This window comes from Triturus cristatus, chromosome 11, assembly GCF_964204655.1.
Source record: "Triturus cristatus chromosome 11, aTriCri1.1, whole genome shotgun sequence".
NCBI lineage: Eukaryota > Metazoa > Chordata > Amphibia > Caudata > Salamandridae > Triturus > Triturus cristatus.
This window is the reverse complement of record NC_140594.1, coordinates 648,802,426-648,827,662: the sequence shown is the minus strand read 5'-3', so window position 1 is coordinate 648,827,662 and position 25,237 is coordinate 648,802,426. Positions and strand designations below refer to the sequence as shown.

Genomic DNA, 25,237 nt, shown 5'->3' with positions numbered 1-25,237 from the left:
TGGAATTAACATCTATGGTCAAGCTTTTTGTACAAAAGGCACCCACTAACGCAGAGGCCATAAAGACCAAATCGAGGCAGGATAGAAAGCCCAGTCAGATGAATCACCATACACATAGGTTAGGCTCGGCAACTGAGGGCACTGTTAGTATGAACTCCTCCCAGTCCCGCCGTTACTCCAGGCCGGGAGTGGAAACCACTCCTCTAGTAAGGCCAGGTCGCCGAAATGTGTCTTGTTCAAATATGGATTCGGCACATACAGGTACCAGGCGTCCCTCTCAGCTATGAACAAGAAATCCCCCACAAAACTCTCAAGAGCCCAGATTTATTTCACCCAGTTTTAACAAGCCACAGGCTGCTACAATCTATATGGCAAATGTACCTAAATATGTTAACAAGAACGGTATAGAAAGTGCAGATTCTCTTACTAATAAAGTAATACACTGGATCCGCTATGTGAGGGGGTGCCGCTCGGTTATCCGAGAAGATATCAGCGGAGTATGTAGACTTACCTCACAAACGGATCCACTAGACTGTATTGAGTTAAAGCTTAAGGGACAAGAACTTGCAGAAAATATGCTAGCACTAGAATTCCGTACATCGTCCCCAGATCACTCCCCCATTCAATTTAGACATTTCCCACTCACCAATAGCTATGGTCATCCAACTGGGCAACAAAACCCTCTTCAAGTAGACTCCTCGACTTTGGAGGCTAACAATTGACTCGCGATCATTCCCTACAAAGATCTGGAAATTCAGGACGTTCCTTCAGTAAGTAGAGGACTCCCGCCGAGTCTCCCCTCTAACCATAAAACACCATGTATTACTAGCGATCTACCCTTACATAATATATTGGAAACAGTAAATTCGCTGGAAGAGCAGGGTATTCCTAGAGAAAGTCCACCGAATAGCTCTAATGGAAAAATCCCAGGCTGTAATATTTCTGTTGGACTCTCTGTGCTATCTTGGAACATAGGAGGGTTAAGTTCCAAGATTACATCAATGATTGCCATATTTTTATGGATCAACATGACATGCAAGAAACCTGGATGGTGGAACCTTGTTTCCGACCAGGTTACTTAAATTACAATACACTAGCCATTAGTGGGGGTGAAAGGGAGAGCCTTGGGTGGTCTAACAATTTGGGTTCGCCAAGAAATTGGCTTTGTTATCCAGATGCTTGAAACTTATAGCAAGACAGTCTGGATATCAGGGTGAAGTGGGTTCAACGAGAGACCATTGAAATCTATAATGTCTACGCAAGGGGGACAAACGGTAAGAAATCGGAAGTTATAGCGGCTCTTGATGTTTTACTAGATCAGAATTCTTGGGGAAGGAATGTAATAATTGCGGGTGATTTTAATGTGACATTTGAGCCCTTAACTAACGAGAAATGTAATTTCCCCGACGAAGAAGATGATCAGTGGGGTATCCCTAAACTAGAACTACCTTCCATAAAAGAAATGGTCGGACGTGGCGATCCAAATAAATTCTATTTGCCTGGAGAAAGGTCTAAGGGCGTCAAACGGTAGATCCCTATCTGACAGACATGGGGCTTGTACATTTAATAATGGTCTCAGTACTAGCCGCATTGATTACCTAATTATTCATCTCCAGCTTTGGAATGTGCTAAGGGACATGGAGGTAAAAGAGAGGATAGAGAGCGACCACAACCCACTGTGTTCAGTTTTTAATCTAGTGACGAAGGAAGTAATGAATTAATCCTTCGCACAGCGAATTAACTACACAACATGTGGTCCCTACAAATGATATGAGGAGATTAAAATGGGTAAATCTTCCTGAGAACACTGATGCCCTTGAAAAAATGTCTTTAGACACCAATAGTGCTATATCCACAATATAAGCACTCTTGGCTAATTCCGCATCCCCCGAGTCTATAATAGAATATCATGAAGAATTTTTTATTCAACTTCGTACTCATATTTACAAGCTTTATAAGACAAGGAGTAATTATCCTAGCAATACTTGTAAATGGTTTAATGCCGAATGTCAGGAGGCACGTAGTTCCCTAGGGAGTGCAATCAGAGTAGGGGACCCCGCTAAAGTACGTATTGCAAGGCAAACCTATAAAAAAAAAGTGCAACAGAAGGCCAAGATAACCTGGGATGAGAATAGATGGTTGGACCTCAAACGTGCCTGTGAAAGTAAAAATTCAGGATCAATGGGTTAGCTACTTTAAACCCCAATATGCTTGCAGTATAGAGGACCATGAGATGGCAGAGCTTTCATATTCCTATTTCCGTGGCCCAGCTTTTAATGAGGCCGATGTCCGCCTTGCCCTGGGAGCAGTAATGGGAGGTAAAGCACCGGGACCTGACGGAATACCAGCGGACATATTTCTCTTTGACCAAATTAGGTGGAGCCAGTATATCATGACTCTAGTAAATGAAACTGCAAAGGTGCACCAGTCCCGGCCTCATGAAAAAGGGGCTGAGGTAATCCCGGTTTTTAAAAAGAGGGATAAATATCAGTCTGGAAACTACAGACCTATTAGTTTAATAGATTCCCTACTAAAGGTCATGGGACGACTTGTACTAAATAAGGTGCAAGATTGGGTGGAAGAGCAGGGTATACTATCACCACTTCAAGCGGGGTTTAGGGCACGAACAAGTACTAGCGACCAGATATTTTGTTTCACAATGTTGCACTGGAAGACGGTGATCTTAGACAAGGGCAGCTTATATGCTGCCTTTGTAGATCTTAGGTCAGCTTTTGACCTGGTCTCCCGGAGTAGATTGTGGATATGTACTGCAAGACCTGGGTATGCCCCACAAACTATTATCTCACATAGCTAGACTCCATGAGGGAAATTAAGCAAGAATCAGATGGGGCACACAAGGACAGACTACTAACCCCTTCCCTGTAGAAAGAAAGTGTGCGACAAGGTTGCGTAATGGCACCTACACTGTTTTCCCTGTTTATCAACGAGATTGCAAAATTCATGGAAGCTACCCCCACTGATGCCCCGCCCTAGCTGGTGAAAAAATTCCCATTCTAATGTTCACGGACGACACGTTCATAATAGCTAAAACACCGAGCGGTTTGCAGTGAGCCCTGTTGCTCTTTAAAGAGTTCTGCCATCTGCGGGGTTTGGAAATCAACGTGTCAAAAACGAAATGTATGACTTTTAACCCTCATAGATCGTTTAGAGGAGATGTGGTTCTGAATAACCGTCCCTTAGAACAGGTAAAAGATTTTATTTATCTAGGGGTCATAATGCAAGGAGACATGAAGTGGAAAAAGCAAACGGAAATGTCCACACTGAAGCATCGCCAACTGGCAGGAACTTTGCACACTGAGTTTAATGCCTCCCTAACTAAACCAGTTAGTCCAGTTTTGCAAATATACAACATGAAAGTTGTTGGCTCCGTGCTATATGGAGCAGAGCTCTGGGGATTCAAGAACCTTTCCAAATTAACCTCAGCGGAAAATAGGTTCCAACGGAACATCACAAACCTGCCGCAAAGTAAGTTCGCCCGCTGCTCCATGATCAAGGCAGGAAGTCATTGGCTGATATAGCCAGATTGAGTCCCCTGCTATATTGGCGGAGAATCTGGTCCACACCAGAAATGAGAGCTTATGCCGTGGGCCTAAAGGATGTAATTAGAGCCGATTGCTATAAAAAAATTAATCACATGGTTGCAGGAAATTTGACTTACTTTAATAAGCATTGGCATGGTAACACTATGGGGGAACCCAGAAAGTACCCGTTTCCAACCAAAGCTCTGGTAAAGGAAAGATACTGGAGCTGGGTGACTGACAACATCGTCAGAAATAGTGATTCAGCAACACTAACGGGGCACTTTCTAAATATGAAGCCATTACAAAAACTGGAACCTTACTGGGATATTATATCCAAGCCGCATGACAGGAAGCTATATTTCCAATTTAGAGTTGGCACTTTGCCAGTAAGGTCTTTTTCGGCTAGATGGGAAGTGTAAGCAAACATTTCCTGTCCTGCATGCAATGTACATCTGGAGTCTTTGGCCCATCTATTATGTGCTTGCCCTGCTTATACGGCCCCGCGATATATGTGGCTGATCCCAATCTGCAGAACATTGGGAACCAGTAGCAATGACGTGGCGCTTAGACTATTGCGCTCAGATACAACGACATTCATTGTCATTGCACTGGCAAAGTTCTTGGGATGGGCATGGTCTATTAGATCCCAAGTAACCTCTGTAGGGTAATGGTTTGATTATGAGATCATGTGTTTATTATGTGCCTTAGATCCCTGGCCGCCTTTTGGCTTCTGACTTTTTAGATCAATTTCTTTTTCTTTTTATATTGCTCTTTAATAACACGACATGGTAAAGGCTGATAATAATGAATTTCTCTGTAGATTGTGCCATAAGTGCTACAAGATATCTTATATCTAATTAGCATCCACAAGTGTTTAATAGACTACCGTTTTAAATGTGTTTTATGGATTATATATTTTTAATGAAAAAGTTTTATCTCAATGTTATACTATTTAACGGTCATGTGCTCTTTTAAAATCTTGTACAGCTGCTTTGATGACTAATATTGTCGAATAAAGCTAATATGACTGACTGAGTGTCTCAATCTTAATTTACTGATTGGAAAATCTAGTATAGCACAAAACTACCCAATATATCTGGCATTTATGGACCTGGCCACAGCATTCAACAGTATAAACCGCTCAAAGCTCCTTTTAGCTCTTGGTATGAATAAAGCACTGGGGCACTTTATAGCTTATTTGCACAGGGACATGACGGCCAGAATAAGAATAAATACTCAAGGGGAGGTGTCTCGGGCCATTGGAATTTGTTATTGCTAGGGGAGTGAGACAAGGATGTGTTTTAGCCCCACTAATATGTATTTTATATATAAACGATCTCTACCCTTTTTTTTTTTTAAATCATCTGTTACCCCTGATGTCCCTAAAGTTAAAGGCTCACTTTTACCATCACTGCTATAAGCCGATGATGCCGTACTAATGGCTCGCACCCCGAGGGCTCTACAACAGTTAGTACAAAGTTTTGAAAATGTTATGGCATCACTGGATTTGCGTACCAATTTTGTTAAATCTTATATAATGACCTCCGACCCTAAGAAACATAATTTGGTTTCACTTAAAGTGGGTGAGTCCATTTTAAAATGCACTCGCACTTTCCCTTATCTGGGACTAATCTTTGTTGACAATGGCTAATGGACAGCACATGTTATGCAAAGTAGTAATAAACTATCAAGCGCTATTCAGTTTACCACAACCAAAATGGAGTGGAGCTCTTCTCCTCCTTCTGCAGATTTTTAAAATGCAATGCCTACCAATAGGTACATACGGGGCTGGGGTTGGAGTATTAATAAGTGCAATTTAATTCAAGTAGAAGAAAACAGATTTTGTAGAAGAGTCTTAGGGGTTCCTATTTCTACTTCTAATTGTATCTGCTATAATGAAATGACGATCCCTTTTATTGAAGACTATATTTATGTTGGTCCCCTGTTATTATGGTTAACAATATGGAGAAACACAGATGTCTCGCTAGAGATATAATCACAGACTGTCTCACCTGTGAAAAAGGTGAGAGTATTCCATAGTTGGCGACAGTAGAATCATGTTTACGAAAGGCAGATTGACAACAGTCATTTGAAAACCCGGATGGACCATACACCATTAGTAGAAAACAGTTACAAGCAGTTTTGCATAAATCTCTACAGGCCGATAGATTAGCTTCAGAGACTTTAAAGTCGAGTGTGTTGGCCTATATGAATATTGGAGTTAACAGATCAATCGCAGGGCATCTAACAAAATCTATGGGGCATTGGGAGCGAAGTTTATTGTTTCATTTCAGGGTAGGCACTGTAAAATATTTGTTATGTTTTCCCTTAGGATTTCAGGTAAATTTGGACACTTCCCCCTGCCCATGTAATGGAAGCTCAGGTCAATCTTTGTTAAAAAAAATAATTCTGAGGTATCTACTCTAAATACACAAAGAGCATTTTACTTCCCCTTATTAAGAGGCTTGTCATCAGCAATTTCAGAGAAGCATATAGTAAGTTGCTCCAACTCACTGATGATGAGAGCATTTTCTATATGGACACGTTTCTGAAGACTGCCGTCCGGGCTCATTTGTCAAAGAATACTAGTTAGAATTAATGAACACAATCAACAATATATCTTTTCATACAATTAGAGTAGGACAAATAAATAAAATCTATGTGTTGTATTCTATTTTAAGTCCACCTTTAAAAACATACATTGCACTTCACCATCCAGATATGTTTAAGGTAGAACTACATTCTCATAGTGACAAATGTTTTACACAGTGGCAGAAAGTGTAATTTCAAACAATGCTCAGGATTTTAATCAAAACTCCCGGAAAGTGTTACACATTTTAGCCAACACTTGAATTTATATTGGCAGGTTTTAAAGATTAAATCATGTTCTGAAATATTCCACAGGGCCTTATGCTTATGTACTGCAAAGGGAAATAATAAAAACCCAAGTACATACACAAATCAACTCCTAGCAAGCACTTCAAAGCCCCTGATGCAGACCTCAAATTGTACCATAAACAAAGAATCTGTGCACACAAAATGCTTCAAAATAATTCATTCTAAGTAGAACACTTCAATGGAAATACTGGCCCTCAAAGATTAATTGGTCTTCCAAAATTTTCTCTCCACTTGCCTAGAGCCACTGACACTGTAGACCCCATTTCTAGGTCAATTTCGGTGGTAATCTATTTCATGCCAGTCTTCGTCTCAAAATGTGTCTTTGGCTGGGAATCTTTCCTTAGATCAAGACCAGTTACAATGTTTTAAGGCCTATTGTATCAAAGTTTGCTGACTGTGTCGACATGGCGTCTTTACTAGCAGAGGTTCTTGTGTATGTGATGGAGTTATGTGGGTCACAAATGTATGACGTTACAACGCATGCCGTTACAACGCATGCCAGTACAACGCATGCTGTTACAACCCATACCTTTACCCCGACTTGTTATGTTATGTAGGATATTTGCAGAGCGCACGGCTACTCCTGGGAGTGTCCCGGCGCTAACTGTGCCCTATTTGACAGAACAGCTAGACGCAACCGCGAGTGCCACATTGTTGAAAGAGCCACGTTTTTAGTTTTCTCCTAAAGCTCAAAATATTCTGCACCTCTCTCGGGGAGGCTGTAAGCTGTTCCATAGAATGGCAACGGCCACCTGGAACAAACGTCCGCCCAAACGTGAACGTGTGAACTTTGGCACGCTCATCAGCCTTTGAGTTGAGTACCGCAGGGTCCTCGTTGGGTCATAGGGCTGGATTCTACTCCTGATGTAGGGAGCCCCAATATTGTGAAAGGCCTTGAAGGCCAGCACCAAGGCCTTACAATTCACCCTCTTGCGCACCGGAAGTCAGTGCAGGGACATCAACAGAGGCGTCATGTGAGTCCTAAGATCGACCATCATGATGGCCCTAGCAGCCGTGTTTTGGACTACCTGTAGGCGGCCCAGTAGGTAGTCTGGGAGACCCAAGTACAAAACATTGACGTAATCTAGCCTGGACGTTATCAGGGCCTGGACCACGGTTTTTCTATGCGGAATTGGAAGTAGGGGGAGGAAGTTCCTCATCATCTTCAGCAGTCCGAAACAGGTACCGGCCACAGCTTGGACTTGGGACTTCATGGATATGTCCGCATCCAGTTTTACCCCAAGATTTTTTATGGTGGTAACTGGGCTGGCTGGGGGGGACGGGACATATCCTGGGGCCACTAGTTACGCCATTCCTCGCCAGGACTGTGGCCGATAAAGATGATTTCTGACTTATCGGAATTACACCGGAGCTGGTTTTGCCTGAGCCAGGAGAACACCTTGGAGAGGCAGTTGTTAATTTCATCTCCACTCCATGCAGCGTTTTTCTCGCAGGTAAACAACAGCTGCGTATCATCAGCCGTAGGATATAATTTTTGCACCGTGTTGCTCTGCCAGGAGTGCCAGGGGAGCCATGTACAGATTGAATAGAGTAGGGCTCAGAACAGAGCCCTGTGGCGCTCCGACCCTCATAGGTGGGGATGGGTGAGGCGAAAGGCGGGGACCATACTGTTTGCTGGCGGTTTTCCAGAAAAGATGTAAACCACCGGAGGACTGTGCCCCCGATACTCCAGTCTTGGAGTCTGTGAAGGAGAGCATTGTGGGGAACGGTATCAAAGGCTGCTGAGAGGTCCAGCAGTATCAGTACCGCCTTTCCCCATCTGTCAACTGTGGATTTAATGGTGTCTGAAACCTCCAGCAACGCAGTTTCCGTGCTATAATTCGCTCTGAACCCTGATTGACTAGGGTGAAGTGCATGGGTTGCCTCAACAAAGTCAGTAGTCACAGTATTCACAGTATTCACATACTTCTCCAAGGCCTTGGAGAGGTATGGCAGCAGTGATATTGGCCTGTAATAGCTGGCTATCGAGGGATCTGCCGTGGGCTTTTTTTTTTAAAGAGTGGAAGAATTTGCCCGTGTTTCCAGCTCTCAGGCACCACTCCCTCAGACAAAGAGAGGTTCAGGACCAGATTGGCTGCTGGGTTGATTACTACAGCAATGGAGGCCAGGACGTTGGCTGGGCAAGGATCGGAGGGAGAGCCAGATTTTAGTGCTTGCATTATTATGAGTGACGTATTCAGGGGTATAGGTGGAAACTCCAGAAGAGTCTCTTCCGAGTTCCGGGGAACAGGAGGGGGCAGGATTGAGCTGCCCTCACTGGCTTGGGGCACAGCCCCGAAAGAGTCCTGGATAGTTTTAATTTTGGTAAAAAACTATTGAGCAATATGGTTTGTCCATTTAGATGAAGGGTTAAAAGGGCTCTTAATAGCGTTTGGGGAGGAGAAAGCCTTGATGATTTTGAACAATTCGAGGCTCCTATTTCCAGCTTGTTCAATTTTTGAAGCCAGGAAGGTTTTTTTCCCCTCGCGAACTTTGACATAGTGTGCCTTTAAGACCAGCTTGTAAATGATTTTCTTTGTCTGGCCAAAGTCCTTTCGCCACAGTCTCTCCAGACATTTACATGCGCTTTAACTTTTCCTGAGTGCTTCCGAGAACCATGGAGCAGAGAAGCGGCTTACTTTGGCTGCACGAGTTTTCGGAGGTACAAGTTGCATCGACCATTCCAGGAGCCAGCCTTCGAGTGAGCGGACATCTTCCTCAAGGCAGCCACTAAAGGGGATAGGGTGTTGCTTCAATATAGTGGCTAACGCCTCTGGCGTGAACTGTGCGAAAGACCTCAGACTACTGGCCCTTGATTTTCACTGGGATGGAGGCCTTCCTGATTTCTTATCTATTCGAAATGTAATCAGGTAGTGGTCGGACCAGATAATAGGAAGGGGAGAATCTGTTTCAATCTTGGATGTTGAAAAGATCTGGTCCAGTGTGTGGCCTTTTTCATAAGTAGGGTGCGAGACATAGGGAGTTAGACTAAGAATACTAAGGGTTTCACACAACTTCATGGACTCCTGGTCAGCCGCTTGGTCCATGTGAATATTGAAATCCCCAAGGACCAAACAGTGGCTGTAATTGGCCAAGATGGGAGAAATGGCGGGTCGAGGGAATCCAGAAACTGACCAGCCGGCCCCGGTGGCCGATAAATAACCGCGCCGGCAATTGATAATTGAGCTGACACTGTCAGATGGAAACCGAGGCCCTCTGCCCCTTCAATTTCAGCCATGGGTAGCGGCGAACAGGAGAGGGAGTTTTTGTATATAATAGCCACGCCTCCTCCCCTGCCACCGGCCCTATCCTTCCTTATTATCAGGTAGTCAGCGGGAATTGCATTCGCAATGGTAGGGCTGGATCCCTCATTAAACCAGGTCTCAGTGATAAACATGATATCTGGCCGAGTGTCAATAGGAGGTCGAAGAGCTGGAACTCATGTTTCTTTATAGATCTTGTGTGAGGAGAGCTGCCTTCAAATCGCCCTCTATCCTTACCTGCCTAAGAGGGGTGGATCGAGCAGCGTGGCCAGCTATTCTTATATCACGACCAGCACTGGGGCATGGATGGACACTCCAGGAGAAGTTGTCGCATGAGAGGAAATTATAGTCGACTGATGAGGAGAAATGAGGGTGACAGCTCACACACTTGTCCAGAGCGACTAGACTCTCTCTACTGTACTTAAATCAGGAGGTTTGATAAATAGCGTTGCCTGCAATACGACAGGCAGCATCTCCGACGCCGGTCGCCTCTGGGACGCTGACGGGCGCAGACGGGCTTGCCTTTGGTGCGCCTGTTGTCGGGGGTGCGCTGGAAGTTGGAATAGTATAATTTACTATTCCAACTCCAGTGTGTGCAACAGTAGGGAAGGTGTTGGAGTTAACTCCAACACCTTCCCTTAGCTCAGGACTCTACCACAATTCAATGACAAGCCACATCACTTGCTTACTTCCCTCAGGATCAAGCCTCTTTGTGATTCATTAGACAAAACAGCAGTGACTAACCCTCTATAATTAGCCCACTAAAGGCACTGTGATGTACAGTGCTTTCATGTACATTAGACAAGAAAATCTGTTTGCGGAGGAACCACTGCATTCCTACTCTCTAGAGGGGGCCCTCAGGTAGACTCAGTATGCACAGTAACCCAAAGTCATCTGTCCGAACACTGACCTCAAGGTGTACCACCTGCAATCTCCTGCTGTATCATAGACGAATTGGATGGTCTCCTAACTCCTCAAGCACTTTATTTCTCTACGGCAGATAAGTAATGGAAGTCTTCAAAGATGTCACCTTCACTGTAATCCCTGTATAGATGATTCTGCTGAGTTAATATGCTTGTTGAGAGATAATAGTGTCACCTCTATCTATGAAACTTTTTGATTAATATGGTGCATGACAGGGCTGCTATTACCAGAGTGTCACATTCATGTAAGTTCTCTTCTTTCAGCCTCCAAATGGAACACAGTTGGCTCTTTACCACCTGATTCAAACTAAGTCTCCGGGAAAAGAACTTCTCCCTCTCCCTTCTACTCTTTGTCCTGCATTTCTCTGCAGGCATCATAAAAGTGCTCTCTAAATTGCACCATCCAGATCCGGAACCATGTATAAGGACCTCCCAAGGACACCTCAACCAGGATTCACCGCTGCAGTACAGATGAGTAGCTGGAAGTACCATGAATGAAGTCACTTCAACACTCAGAAAGCCTACCCACTACCTGATAGCTGATGTGTGGGGGAACGGGCTTCTCAGGCTTTTGGGGGGCTGCTTATTGGCCAATGCATAGTTGATCTTGATACAGAGGACTACCCACCTCTACAAGTTCGTCTTCTGCGCAGTCTTCTTTGTCTTTGTTCTGAGAATCCTACAGAAAGTCGATTGTCTACTCAACAGTCATTTGTACAATAAATGAATGAAAAAACACATGGCCTTTTTAGGATCCAACGATACACTCTCTTCTCCTCTTTCGCGGTTGAAGGGGCAAATAGAACGCTGGCAAAGTGACTGATTGCCCAACGTGGAAAGAAGTCATAACTTTTAGTAAGAAGGCTGCTTGAGCCCTCAGCACCAATTTGTTCTGAAAAAAATGTGGTGTTCAGCAGCTATACTGAAAGTGCCTGCAGTTCACTCTTACAACAAGCTGATGTAATCTGAGTGAGGAAGACTGTCTTCAAGGTCAGAAGATGCAGTGAGCAGCTAAGCATAGGTTCAAAAGGCGTTTACATGAGCAATCAAGAAGAAGTTAAGGTCTCACTGTAGCATCACACACAGCATGCGTGCCAAACCTTCAATAAACCATATTACAATAAGGGATTTAAACAAGGATGTTTGGTCCAGCAAATGTAGAAAGACCAAAGGATGCGACAAGTAACCCTTAATGTGTCCACTGAATGGCCTTCTTGGGCTAAGGACAAAACAAACAAAAGGATGTCCGACAGCTGTGCCTGTAAGGTGTCAGTGCCCCAGGCATAACACCAAGCTACACATTTCTTATTCCAGCAGGAAAGAGACTCTTAACTGGTGTTCTTGCTGCAAATTCATTCACAGTGTGCAGTCTTGACACTGGCAAAAAAAACTAGTTAGGGCTCTCCACAGTGGTGGAAGATGACCTGCATCACCTCTGCATATAGACGCCACTCATGATCTGCCACATGACTCCTGCTCAATTCATCAGCTCTGGCAGTCAGGGACCTCTACCATGTGGTTGGCGACCAGGTAGATGTCTTGGTACTCTAGCAACCTCCAGAAATGAAAAAACTTTTGGCTCAGAACTCAAGATCCTACACTGTGGTGTTGTTCCTGAGAACTTGCACCTGCACCGGCCAGACAAATGGCTCCTAGCTCGAACAGATTGATTTCCACTGGAGATAAGAGGCCTCTGATCTTCAATTACACAACTGACTGCCCAGCCACAAACTCAGCAGTGATGTGTCCATCACAACTCTTAACTCTTGGTGGAAAGGGAAAGTGGCCATCTGCAACAAAGACATCACAGATTAGCTAACTCTGATGAACAAAGATATGGACGGTGTTAGAATGGTGGCCTTGACACTGGGCCCACTGGGACTTCAGATTCCACTGGAGGGCTTTTCCTTATGCCACCTGGCATAGTTGACAAAGAGAATACATGTGGCTAAGAGGGGAGAAAACATTGGAGTCACTCTCACTTGAATCCAGGATCAAGCTTGAAATATTAGGGTCGAAGCCACTAGGTTCCGGAATCTGTGTGGGAGGAAAAGCATTGAATTGCCCAGGATCCTCTTAATAAATTGAAGTCCCTATGACGGAATCAAGTGGGATTTTGGCCTTGTTTATGTTAAACTACAACAATGTTAGTTACCCTGTCATCTGGAGTTGGTTCATGACTGACTGTGGCGAGCCTGCCATCAGTAGGTAGTCATCGAGGTAATGGAATACAGGAACTCTGTCCTCCAAAGATAGGCAGTAACCACCAACATCACTTCTGTGAACAGCAGAGAGGTGCTGGTGAAGTGGAGAACAGCAACCTGAAAGTACTCAAGGATCTCCCTGTACCAAAGGTAACACCTGTAGGACTACAGATCAAGTACATCAAAATACACAATCTGCAAGTCCAGGGACACCAGTCTTCTAGGTCCATAGCACAAAGGATCAGGGCCAACGTGAGCCTTTGGAATTTGTCCTTCCAAAGGAAGACATTCAGGGGCCGAAGGTCCAGGCTAGGTCTGAAGTCTATATACTTTTTCGGAATGAGGAAGCAGCAGGAATAACAGCCCTGCCTTACTGGTACCCTCCCTATTGGACCATTAGAGCAATATGGGTATCTCCTGCAGCAGGATGGACAAATGCTTGTCTGAAGTTTGCTCTGGTGTCGAAGAGATACTGGGGAGGGGGAGGCGGGAGAAATCATAGGGCATAGCATTTTTGAATAATTTACAAGGCCCAAGTGTCAAATGTGATGGACTGCCAACCCGGTGGGAAGTGCTGGATCCTGGTCGCCATTGGTTGAGCATGTACAGCTGAGTTAAAAATGAAAGCTGCTTCTTAGCTGGGAAAGAGGAGCTGGAAGATTAGTAGATTAGTAACCCTCCCGGCCCACTGGCTGGGTACTGGTTGTGCATTAATGGGCGCCAAAGGACTGGGCTCTCTTCTACATCCGGGGCAGTGATGGCTGCCTCTGCTTATACACCAGCTCTCTAGTATAGGCCCTAAATTTCCCAAACTGGTGCGGAAAATGTTCTGCAGGAGTCAAAATCCCCATGGAATGTTCTGATGCTGTGCTGCCTTTAACAATTCATAACCCCAGTCGGCCTTTTCTCCGAAATGACAAGACCAATCAAAGGGCATATATTCATGAGCAACGCCTGTACATCAACTGAGAATCTGGTGGACCTCACCCAGGCATGCATACAAAGGACAATGCTGTTATCGGCTACCTGTCAATAAAGGGATTAGCTGCGTCCTGCCCATCATGGTTCATCAGAGCCAGTGAGTAGCTCAGATCCTCCGGAACTAGGCCACATCTTGCTGGCCATGCACCAAAGGGCATATGTGTCCTATAGACAGAATACGGTTTTGCGTTAACAGATCGCAGCTGGCCAATAGAAACATGTTTGACAGAGGCATTAATCCTTTTGGATTCTCTATCTGCAGGATAGTTTTGAAATGAGTTATGATTCAAATCAAATCAAATAATCTTTATTCGAATATTAAAAATATCCATAAAAGATACATGTTATGAACAGTCCCACTTCCATTAAAAATTCAAACCAATATACACATTTCACATAAATACAATAATAATAAAAACCCAGCAATATGAACGGTTAAAAACGGGACGATTCTATACAATATTCAACTCGTTTGGCCGTGTAGGGTTCCCCCCATGGCAAGGAAGGAGAGACCATATAAAATGCACAAGTCTCACTGCATAGATTGCTAGACCAATCTAAATAGTTATGATTCACATTACTGGTTGAGGTTGTACAATGGTACTCTGTAGTAGGGTACTTAGTGAAAAAATCCTGATCATAGGACAACGCCTATTGCTTGTGGCTACCTGCCGACTTAAAGGCAGCCAAGAATATGATTTAGACTAGGAAGCCATAAGAGCATCTGTGATGGCATCATTAACTGGGAGTAAGGGCTCAGATACTGCTGTCAAAACATTCAACCAAGGGCAGCTGTAATTCGAGTAGCTTGGCTGCCTTCCGAACTACCAGTGCAAATGAGGCATTGTCGTCATTTGATGGTCTATGTGGCAAGCAATGTTCCCGCTAATTATTTTCCTGTGTGTGCTGCACTGAAGGGTCTCTGTGCACTGCAGCCAAGATTTGCAACAACTTGCTATGCAACCGAGCACAGCACACAAGCTACCAAATCAAAGATTTGTTTGAAAATCAACACAAACTGGTGCATTATGATTCAATTTAGCTGCACGTAATACTCATTCCTGAGGCAGTTGTTCGAAGGCAACTCCAACAAACAGGTGGCGGAAGGAATGCCTGAATCAATCTCAGGCACTAGTGATTGCTTCCTGTGACACTCTAGACCGTAATCAACCTTAACCAATTCAGTATTGGTCCTGCTCCAATAAGAAAAGTTTGGGGCAAACTGTTAGACTCCAGTCTTAACTGCCTGGCCTTGTCCTCTCCAGATGGGAACACAAGCAACCCCAGATATGTTCAGCCCACGTTAGCCTCATCAGTGAGGTATGACTTGAGTACTTTTACACAATGTGAAGAGGACCCACATTTGGGTACAACTGTCACATTTAGGGGATCTACTGCAACAAATAACAAGGTGATGGAAGGAGTGCTTGAATTAATCTCAGTTGCTAGAGATTGCTTCGCACTGTATCCCAAGTCGATTGTTTTTCACCAAGAATCAGTGCTTTAAATGGGCCGGTATTCACCAGTACGCAGTACCTGCACTTTTATTTTTTATCACTCTGAGTACCGGCACTTCTCTACTGCCGTGGAGAGTACAGTTACTCATGAAGAGTAGGCGCATTGGCCTCTAGTGGTGGTAGCCTGTCTCTTTGACAGCCAAAGCACTTTTATAGCCCAGAGCTGAGCCCCTGCTGAACTATTTAGCGTTGGCTCATTTGCATGATATCCAGGTGTTCCCCGTCATGCTGTGTTGCAAGGAATCGAGGCAGCCCAGTGACAGCACAATGAGGATAGTCATGGTGGGTAAGGAGCTTAAAGGGCTTCAATCCCACCAGATGATTCTTTTGTGTGAGTGCCTGCTTATGTTTGTCTGTTTGCCTGCTTGTGTGTGCGTGTTTTTGTGTGAGAAAAAAATGACAGAAATATTACAACACAAGGAAATGTTAAAATATCACCGTTTAGCTTTCGTTTTGTATGACAAATTAACCTGTTTTGTTTATAGAAACAATTTTTGGGTGTTTTGGTGTGTGCTGCAACTATTATGTAAGTCAATAAGCTTTGCATGTCTTGCCTTTAGCCTTACCCCTAGCCCCGCCCACTCACCACATTTAAATGAGTACCTGCACTATTTTATTCCCATTTAAAGCACTGCAAACAATGCCACTTGAGACAGAGTCTAGCCATAAGAAAATCTGTCTTGTTACTGCTCCAGTGGGAACTGTCCAGATTGAATTGACAGGCCCAGTCCCTTACAGACAAGAACACAGGCACCAGATATGTTACATGCGCTCTGTGGCATAGGAATCAAGTTATATCTCATTTCCCCTCAATTCATCTCTTGGGCTTGTTTCACATGTCATAATTTTGACCATACAAATGGGAAGAGCAGTAGCGGCTGCTACCGGACTCGGGTGGTGGGCGGGGGCAAGGGGATCAGTGGTGGGGAAAAAAACCACACTTGCCTGTGATGGCCGGCTGCCGTCTCTCCTCCGTCCTCTTCTTCTGGACTCCGGTTTTGGCAAGATACAGGAGCCAGCAGAAAGCACCTGGCTCCTAGGCTCCCGATAGCCAATCACAAAGCTGCAATGCAGCATTGTGATTGGTCTGAACGCCGTGGATCAGCGCTTAGCCAGGGAATGGGGGCCTGGGCATGTTCTCCATGCAGGCTGTAATGCAGCCTGCATGGAGAATATGGAAAGAGCCCGAGAGGGCTGACCAGTCATGTGCACTTAGGAGTGGGCAAACCACTCCTCCTCTGCTCCTCTGTCCTCGGAGCAGCCCCGCTCGGAAAGCTGCCGCAGCAGAAGGAAACTTAAAATGATAACGCAAGTTATTACAATTTTTTGTTTCCTGGTGTGGAGCAGTGGGGCGACGCTCCTCCGCCTTAGCGGAGGAGCCACCACTGGGGAAGAGTGTCCATCTGTCACAGGGGGATGTTAAGTGGCACACACGGTGTGACAAATTTCAACTATAAATACAGTGCACCCAGTAAAGATTTGGGATAGGCCCTGCACAGTTTCTCCAGTTTGCCTAGCTGACAGGGACTGTTAGGGAGATAGCGACGGGTTTCTCTGAGACACCGCGTGAGACACGCACGCTCGAGGTCTTGTTAGATATGTTCACACGTAGAAGGCTGGTCTCCCGACTGTATGGGACTCTAACGGCGAACAGGGTTAACCTACCATGCTGGCAGAATCTAAATGGGAAGAAGATCTGTTAGAGCCAATGACAGAGCGGCAAGGGGCTAAGGCATGAGCACAGGTCCGAGAGGTGTCTGGCACCTCCAGCTTTAAACTGGCTCACTTTTATGTGCGGCATCATACCTATCACGCCATCACGGTTAAGCGGAATTTACCCAAATAGTACTGATCAGTGTCCGAGAGGAGGCCTTGAGGGAGCAGATTTTCACACATGATATGGAGTTGCTTCAACGTCGTGCAGTAGAGACAGGCCGTAGTGCTGCATCTGAGGGAGGCATCTGGGGTCCAGGTAGGGGTTTCCATGAAGCATTCTTCTGGGTGTTATCTGCGCCTAAGAACGGAAATGTGTGGAATAAATTTGCACCTCTGGGATTGGTACTGGCAAAAAGGCAGGTGGCAATTAGATGAATGGCAGAGGTGGGGCTGACCCTCCAGGCCTGAGTTCGAGACATGATTGAATGGTGGTGGCTGAGGAGAGCTTCATGCAGGAGTGAAGATGACATGGAGGAAGACAGCTTGGACTGGGCCGCAATTCGCCGGAGGTGTTGGAGTCTGAGGGGGGGGGCCCTCTCCAGACCCTAAAGCAAGCTCATACACTCGTGGCATGGTCGGATTGCTAATGCGGGCACTTGGGAAATGGCCGAAGGGCTGGTAGCCGAGTTCTAGCTGTGGGCTGCTTTTTAGGTCTCGCCTGACCCAGCGCATGCGCTGGCCTGGCGAGACTTATTGAGAGGGCTCCAAAAAGTGCAACCAGGCCAGCCTAGAGCTACAGTGCATGTGCGCGGGCGTGCGCGCTGCGTTTTACCGCAATTAATTTCACTTTCGCGGCCGCAAGGCCACTTTGATGTTGATCATGATCGCAATCGCGATCACTTTCACTTTCACGGCCGCAAGGCCGCTTGGCATAGCCAATATGTCTCGATTTTGGGACCTTATAAGTATTTAGTTACGCAACTGTTGCTTGGCTAAACACTTATAAGGTCCCAAAGGTGAGACCTATTGGCTATGCCAATGCTTGTTTGGGCAGCCTAGGGGCTGTCTGTGATGTTAGGATGCCGCCAGCGGCCCAGTGGGTGACTGAGTGGCCTTTCTAAAGGCAGATGGGCGGAGGTATCTCTCCCTTTCTCTCGCTGGGCCAGCCCATTAATGTATGCTGATTGAGCGGGGGCAGGGGGTCTGAGCAGAAGCGGTCTCACTTGCATTCATGTGTGGCTCAGGAGTGAACTAATCTGTGCATTTTTATTCATCTAGGCGAAGTTAATAAAACATGCCCCGCCCCCTTTCGTTTCATAAAACTTCGCTGAAGCATTGTTTTGCGGAAAGGCAATACGCAAATGTGGGCCACTTTTTTGGGGGGTACGCCCGGGCCGGTTTTTGATCACAATCAAACTCTGACTTGTGGATCAATACAGCAGATAAGGGCATATGGTAGGAGACTCACTCCCTCCGGGAGAAGTAGCAAGTTTGACACCAACTTCCAGGGAGAGGGAGGCACCAGGAGACCATACCAGGGAGTTTCTCCATTAGAGGAAGCGTTGGGCGAGAGGAGGGGACCAATATCGGGTTATAGACAAGACACGCAGATCATAGTAGTGTCAATATGCCATACAGAATGATGCAATTGTATATAATCTGTTAATAAAGTTATGATACATGGGCCGTTGTTGTTTCTCCAGCTCGAATTTGTATTTGTTTAGGAATGCATGTAAAATACAAACAAAGATTTGTTTTTAAAACGCATTGTGAATCGTTAATATCCTGAGTTGTGCGCGTCACTTCCTAAGGGGTTCGGGTTTGTATGATGCTTAAACGTCAATTGACATATAACACTTAACAACACTTGTAATGAATAACCAGACAAATGCAAATGAATGTGGTAACTACCAGGATTCTACGAACTGAGTCACCTCAGCTGTGCCGAGACAGGAGTGATCCTGTACTGGTTATTGCGCATGGAAATGTAAAAAAATATTTATTTGGAAAAAACATAGGGTCGAGGAAAACAAATAGACATAAAATGCAGTCTGTGCTAGTAAAACACTGCAAATAATTGGTTACGGTGGCTGAGTCAAGCACACATTTGCAGGCTACTGCATCCGGAGCCACAAGATGTGGGTGACACAAACCAGAGCACAAACGACAGCAATAAAGCATCGAAGGAAGAACTTGGCACTTATTGCTTTAAAGCCAGGTCCCACTGGAATGTGTTCCGAGTCGACAACAGCCCTGTGGGCTCGGGGCACTCTGGACCTATTGACAAATAGTGTATTTATTTACTGTACAATTAATAAAAACTCACAATATTAAAACTTCCATTGTTAAAAGACGTTTAAACCTTATTTACATTTATAGTGTAAGTGTAAGAAAAGAAAATGTTTATACTCTATAAAATCGTAAAAGTCTCAATTGCATTTTGGTATTGACCATTTGTAAGTTTAGAAAGTCAACGTGCCTCGGTTTGCCAGGCATAGTTGTTACTTGGCAAGTGACTAAACGGGCTGTCCTTTGTTGGGTTGAGGTGCTGTTGCTTGCTGTTCTTTAGATGAACCGTGTGGCTATTGACAAATAGGGTTCGTGGCCACTGACCTCGACATAGGCCTCAACATCTGACGCCCTCACAGCTTCTCCTTGAAGTCAGAGTGGCAGCACAGGATTGAGGCAAATCCAAAGGGGGGATGATGGACTGAGTGTTGAACATTACAAGCACTCACCCCAATCAACTGATCTGGGTTTAATCCATCATCATTCCTTAGCACAGGATTGAGGCCAGCTTTACTTTATGTTTGGCTTGAACTTGAACAGTGGCGTAGCCAGGCGGGGGTGCGCCCCGGGTGGCACGAGTTTTGAGGACGGCAGCCTCCCCCCCACACTTATGCCGTCTCGGCGCGGCACCCGCCCCCTCCCCCCATGCAGCCGCAGAGGGGCGGCAAACACGGGGACCGCCACAGGCGGCCAAAGTGCTTGCTATACCACTGACCTTAAACATACGTGAAGATTTTGAGCTGGAAAGGGTGAGGTCGCTGGCACAACCACTTGACCGGAATCCAGCCTGTGAGATTGAGCAGGATCCGCACTGCCTTTAATTGAGATCAAGCTTTTTATTCTATGTACATTCATATATGTTTGTCAAACACACATGCATCTTTTGTTTATCAGTCCAACTGATACCCTTCTCCTCGTCATGTAAAGTGCTCTGATACCCACTAGGGTCTTGTTCGCGCAATGCAAAACTTTATATAAATAAATAAATCCGCACGAAGACCGCAGCTTCTTCTTGTGTTCGGCGAGGCAGAACTTCACCTCCCGATTTAGAGTCGTATCTGCACACCTTGGACGAGTCAATGATCAACATCTGCTTCCTGCTGTCACGACCTGGCTTGAATCTGGTCTACTTTGGTGGGGACATAATTCGCCAATGGTTTGGAGTCTTTGGAAGACTAACACCAAGAGCAGAGCTCCAGGTCCATGTCAACAGGTCAGAAACAAAGGAAGGGACTGAAGGCAGCAGTGCTAGGAGGCCGCCTAGCAGCAAGCAGGAGCGCTGCTACAATATTCTCCAGAGCCAGTCTGGCATCTGAGGGATGTTCTAAAGTGAGTGATCTGCAGTTAGAGGTATCCATCAGATTGCAAAACAGAGAGAGAAGACTATCTTAGTTTTTTTGCTAGAGGCTGATAAGGCCTCAAACGTAAAACAGGCACATTTTTTTGGATAACAGGAGACATCTCAGAGAGTCACCTGAATCCCAGGGCAAGAAATAGGGTGAATCTAGGGAATTCAATCCAGAAGGATATGAGCCAGGGGTGCCCTTTATCTCCTCAGATGTTCGTGCTTACTCAATATTCTTTTGCTGACAGTGTGTGCTGCAATGACAACTCCAATGGTGTGCAAGTTGTAAAACAATATTTTTAAACATACGTTTGCAAATCCTATAATGACCTCAGTTACGCATCCACTCCTCCCCCTGCATCTGGTGCTTGCAGAGTTACAACAGAACACCCAGCTTCAAAATCAATCTACACAAGTCAGAAGTCCTTGAGTGAATACTTCTCTAAATAAGATAGTGGTATACTGTGCAGTTCCCCATTTAGTTGGGCACCTAAATCTGTTACTTTTTTGAGAATCCAGATCGCACCATTCATAGAGAAGATCATAGCGTTGACTTACTACCCTCTATTACAAGAGCTGCAGAAACCGTAATGGGCGCTGCACATGGGTTCTGTCACCTGGCTGGGGAGACCAGCTGCAGTGAAAGCAACCAAACTTCCATGGGTTTAACATCTGTTGCAGGCCTTGCTGCTAGAGATTTAAAGTTTATTCATCGGGGGTTCCAGATCGCAATAAGTAGAAGAACCCACATTAGCATTCAAATGTATCTAACTTCTGACTTCGAATGGGCAACTGGCACACCTTACTTAACAAAGTATTTCTTAGCAGCCCGGCTGCAATACATGGTCGTGTAGGATAAGATTAGCAACACTGTGGCATAGGCGTACTCGCCGTCGCCACTACATCGACCAGAGTTCCTTGGGGCAACATGCTGGTGTGACGAGCAGTGTGCGGCCAACTGGATTTGTAAGATTAGCATAGGTGCTTACTTGCAGTACAGTATAGTGATTCGGCAGCGACACACAGGCTAGCCAGAATAATTGATGATTGTGACACTGCTCTGTCTTGACAGAGGTGAGGTAGGGAGTTGGGGATTGCCTTTGGGTTGTTGAGTTCCTCACCAGCCTTGGGACTTCACCAATGGTGTGTGTTAAATGTCAAAACCAAACTATACAAAGTTTAACATAAAATGGCTATTAACTGAAATACAGACATGGTGCGCTACTGTGAAGACATCAAGCAAAACAGAAAAACAGCATGACTTAGATCACCTCTGGGGATTCAATAAATTGAATGTTTGTGGCACAGAAACTAGCAGATGACTCGTGGGTTACCGGTCACAGGGCTGTCCTTACCTTGTGTATTCTTCTTGTAGCTGACCTGGGTCAGGGGGAAAAAACTTTACAGCCAATCTCAGAAGTGTATTCTTTGGCCCTAGGAAGAAAATGAGAATTGAAGTAACTTGCCTCTAACAGTGATTCTTCAATGTTCACAACTTGTACACCTTCCCATGCTTAGATTAACTAACCCTCACCCCACCAGAAAGGAACATCTAGTAAACATGAGCCCATAGTAAATGAAGGCATCGCTTTTCAAGCAACTTCCTTATAAAATCTGAGAGTGCAGATTTACATATCACACTGTTCTTAATTAAGATTTCGTTTTTAGGTCGAGGGACCGTCCGGTCTGCCGAAGGCAGAACCGGAAGTCCGGAGATTTAATGATTCTTAGAGTGGCTATTTAGCCCGCCTCTCTTTTTGCTTCTCCTCCATTGGCTGGCTTCCTAAACGGAGGCCAGCCATTGGAGGAGAGAGCCGTCCCTCCAAATAGGCTCGGTCTTTTTCAGATTCGGGGGCGTGTTCCCTGCTCTTCTTTCCACTTTTTAGCCACGCCCCCGAATCTGATAACCGCCGCTGCGTTTCTCCGAGGCATTTCTGCTTCGCCTCGGAGAAAGGCAGTGGTGTGCTTGTTACTATCTGTTCCACCGACTCCTGCGCCCTCTGCACCAATGGTGCCCACCTAGCATTCCACTCGGGGGAGACTCCTTTATGATCGGTGCATTCGGAATGAGGGGATGCCGGTGCACATTAAGGAGTAATAGGAGCCAGCTTTAGTAAAGTACTTGTCCTAACTTTTTTTTAAATTTTATTTATATAGCGCGAACTCGCCCGAAGGTATTGGAGCGCTTTACATGCGCGCCGGTTACGTTGTGCATTCAGGCACGATGGGGGGGGTTAAGTGATTTACCCAGGATCATGAGAGTTAAGGCCACAGCTTGCATCTGTTCCACTGACTCCTGCGCCCTCCGCACCAATGGCGCCCACTTAGCATTCCACTCGGGGGAGACACCTTTACGATCGTTGCATTCGGAATGAGGGGATGCCGGTGCACATTAAGGAGTAATAGGAGCCAGCTTTAGTAAAGTACTTGTCCTAACTTTTTTTTATTTTTTTTATTTATATAGCGCGAACTCGCCCGAAGGTATTGGAGCGCTTTACATGCGCGCCGGTTACGTTGCCCATTCAGGCACGAGGGGGGGGGGGTTAAGTGATTTACCCAGGATCACGAGAGTTAAGGCCACAGCTTGCATCTGTTCCACCGACTCCTGCGCCCTCCGCACCAATGGCGCCCACTTAGCATTCCACTTGGGGGAGACACCTTTACGATCGTTGCATTCGGAATGAGGGGATGCCGGTGCACATTAAGGAGTAATAGGAGCCAGCTTTAGTAAAGTACATGTCCTAACTTTTTTTTATTTTTTTTATTTATATAGCGTGAACTCGCCCGAAGGTATTGGAGCGCTTTACATGCGCGCCGGTTACGTTGCGCATTCAGGCACGAGGGGGGGTTAAGGGATTTAGCCAGGATCACGACATGTGGACGCGACCCCGAGTGTCGAACTCTGGTTTCCCGCACCAAGGTCGGCAATCTAGCCGCCGGACCGCATCCGCTCCTCCGCTGCTTAAGCCCTTAACCTGCCACTGCTCTCGGCGCCAAGAACCTCCTCGTCTTCGCCTGGGGAGCTGGGGGTCGCTACTGCGCCTTTCTATCTCACTAACTCACTTTCACTGTCTCTTTCACTACCTCTCTCTATCTCACTACATCACAACACCACTCTGCTTACATCTCACTACTTCACAACATCCCTCTCCCTCACTACATCACTGTTTCACTACCTCACTCTCTCTCACTACATAACTCTCTACCTCACTACTCCACTCTATCTCACTACCTCACTATCTCACAACTTCTCTCTCTCAAAACATCACTACCTCACTCTCTAGCTCACAACCTCAGAACTTCACTCTCTCTCACTCACTACCTCAATCACTCTCTATCTCACTACCTCACTCTTTCTATCTCACTAACTCACTTTCACTCTCTCTTTCACTACCTCTCTCTCTATCTCACTACATCACAACATCACTCACTACCTCACTCTCTATCTCACTCTCTATCTACCTCACTCTCTATCTCACTACCTCACTCTCTATCTACCTCACTCTCTCTCACTACCTCACTCTCTATTTCAATACCTCACTCTCTCTCTGCTAATGCAATAGGTATCACATATGCAAAAAAAGCTAATACCAATAGAAATGACAATGCCATTTATTTAGGGATACAATAATGATAAAAAAATAATGAGCAATACCAATAGCTCTACCTATAATATTGCCGAGACCATTGCATTGTAAATGCTTGTTATACATTTTTTTTTTTTTTTTTTTTTTTTAAAAACCTTTATTCGTGCATCTTAAAAGAACAAATACGGGCCTACAACCGTCAGGCCGGCCACGATACAGTAAAGCACTGATACCCACATTACATCCCCCGTGCGTCAACGGTCAAGATTAGCAACGGGTTATGAGTTACATACTGGAGATATCTTTGACACCCGGGGAAGGAGAAGTGAAGGTTAATTTTAAGTTTTTAAGATAATTTTATCAGGGAAAAAAAGGTCAGTGAAGGATAAGAAACAAAGGAGATTCGAGTCCGCAAGATAGCTTCACCACACGGGAGAGCAGCAACATCAGTAAAAACAACAATGGAAGTAAAATCTCAAGCAGTGAGGCGGTGCAGAGATATAACAGGATAGTCACATGAGCAAGTACGCACCCCTCCAGAGCCGCCCCCACTCGATCCACCCCACACCCGGACCCCGAATCGAGGCAAGTAGAGCACAGAGACATAAAAGAAAAAGGCCCATAGAACTAATTAAGAACAGAGTATTACCCCCCCACCCTACACCAATGCGGAGGCTACGGCCTACCCCCCCCCCCGGCATAGTGCCTGTCGCCCAATGAACCCGAAATATAGACAAGAGAGAAAGTAGGAATAGAGTAAAGAAATTAAGAAAACAGAAAAGAAGGTGGGGAGGAGCCCACGGGACACCAGAGCGCCCCAAACCATCAGCCAGTTATGGCCTCCACAAACTGAGAGCCCACTACGCCAAAAAAATGCATGCGAAGATACCATGTCACCACAATTTAAGCGAAGGAAGACAAGTCGCGACGAGTGCGCACAAAACATACATACAGTTCCAGTCCCAGGCCAGCCCGTCCATGAACCCTGGCGATAGAAGTCAATCTAGCCCTGGCCCGATCGCGGGCTTGGGA

The 25,237-nt window shown here is 45.5% G+C and overlaps 1 protein-coding gene across 4 annotated transcripts in view; it reads right to left on the bottom strand.

Annotated features, from left to right (window-relative positions):
• Positions 1-25,237, bottom strand: part of FARP2 (FERM, ARH/RhoGEF and pleckstrin domain protein 2) — a 1,344,877-nt gene that overhangs the window by 935,931 nt on the left and 383,709 nt on the right. For all 4 annotated transcript variants that reach the window (XR_014970597.1, XM_085634160.1, XM_085634162.1 and 1 more), the window contains exon 5: positions 21,974-22,052. Coding sequence is in view for 3 of the 4 variants with exons in the window: in XM_085634160.1 (XP_085490286.1) it covers positions 21,974-22,052 (79 nt within the window). In the remaining variant the exon portion in view is untranslated. The remainder of the gene's footprint in view (positions 1-21,973; positions 22,053-25,237) is intronic.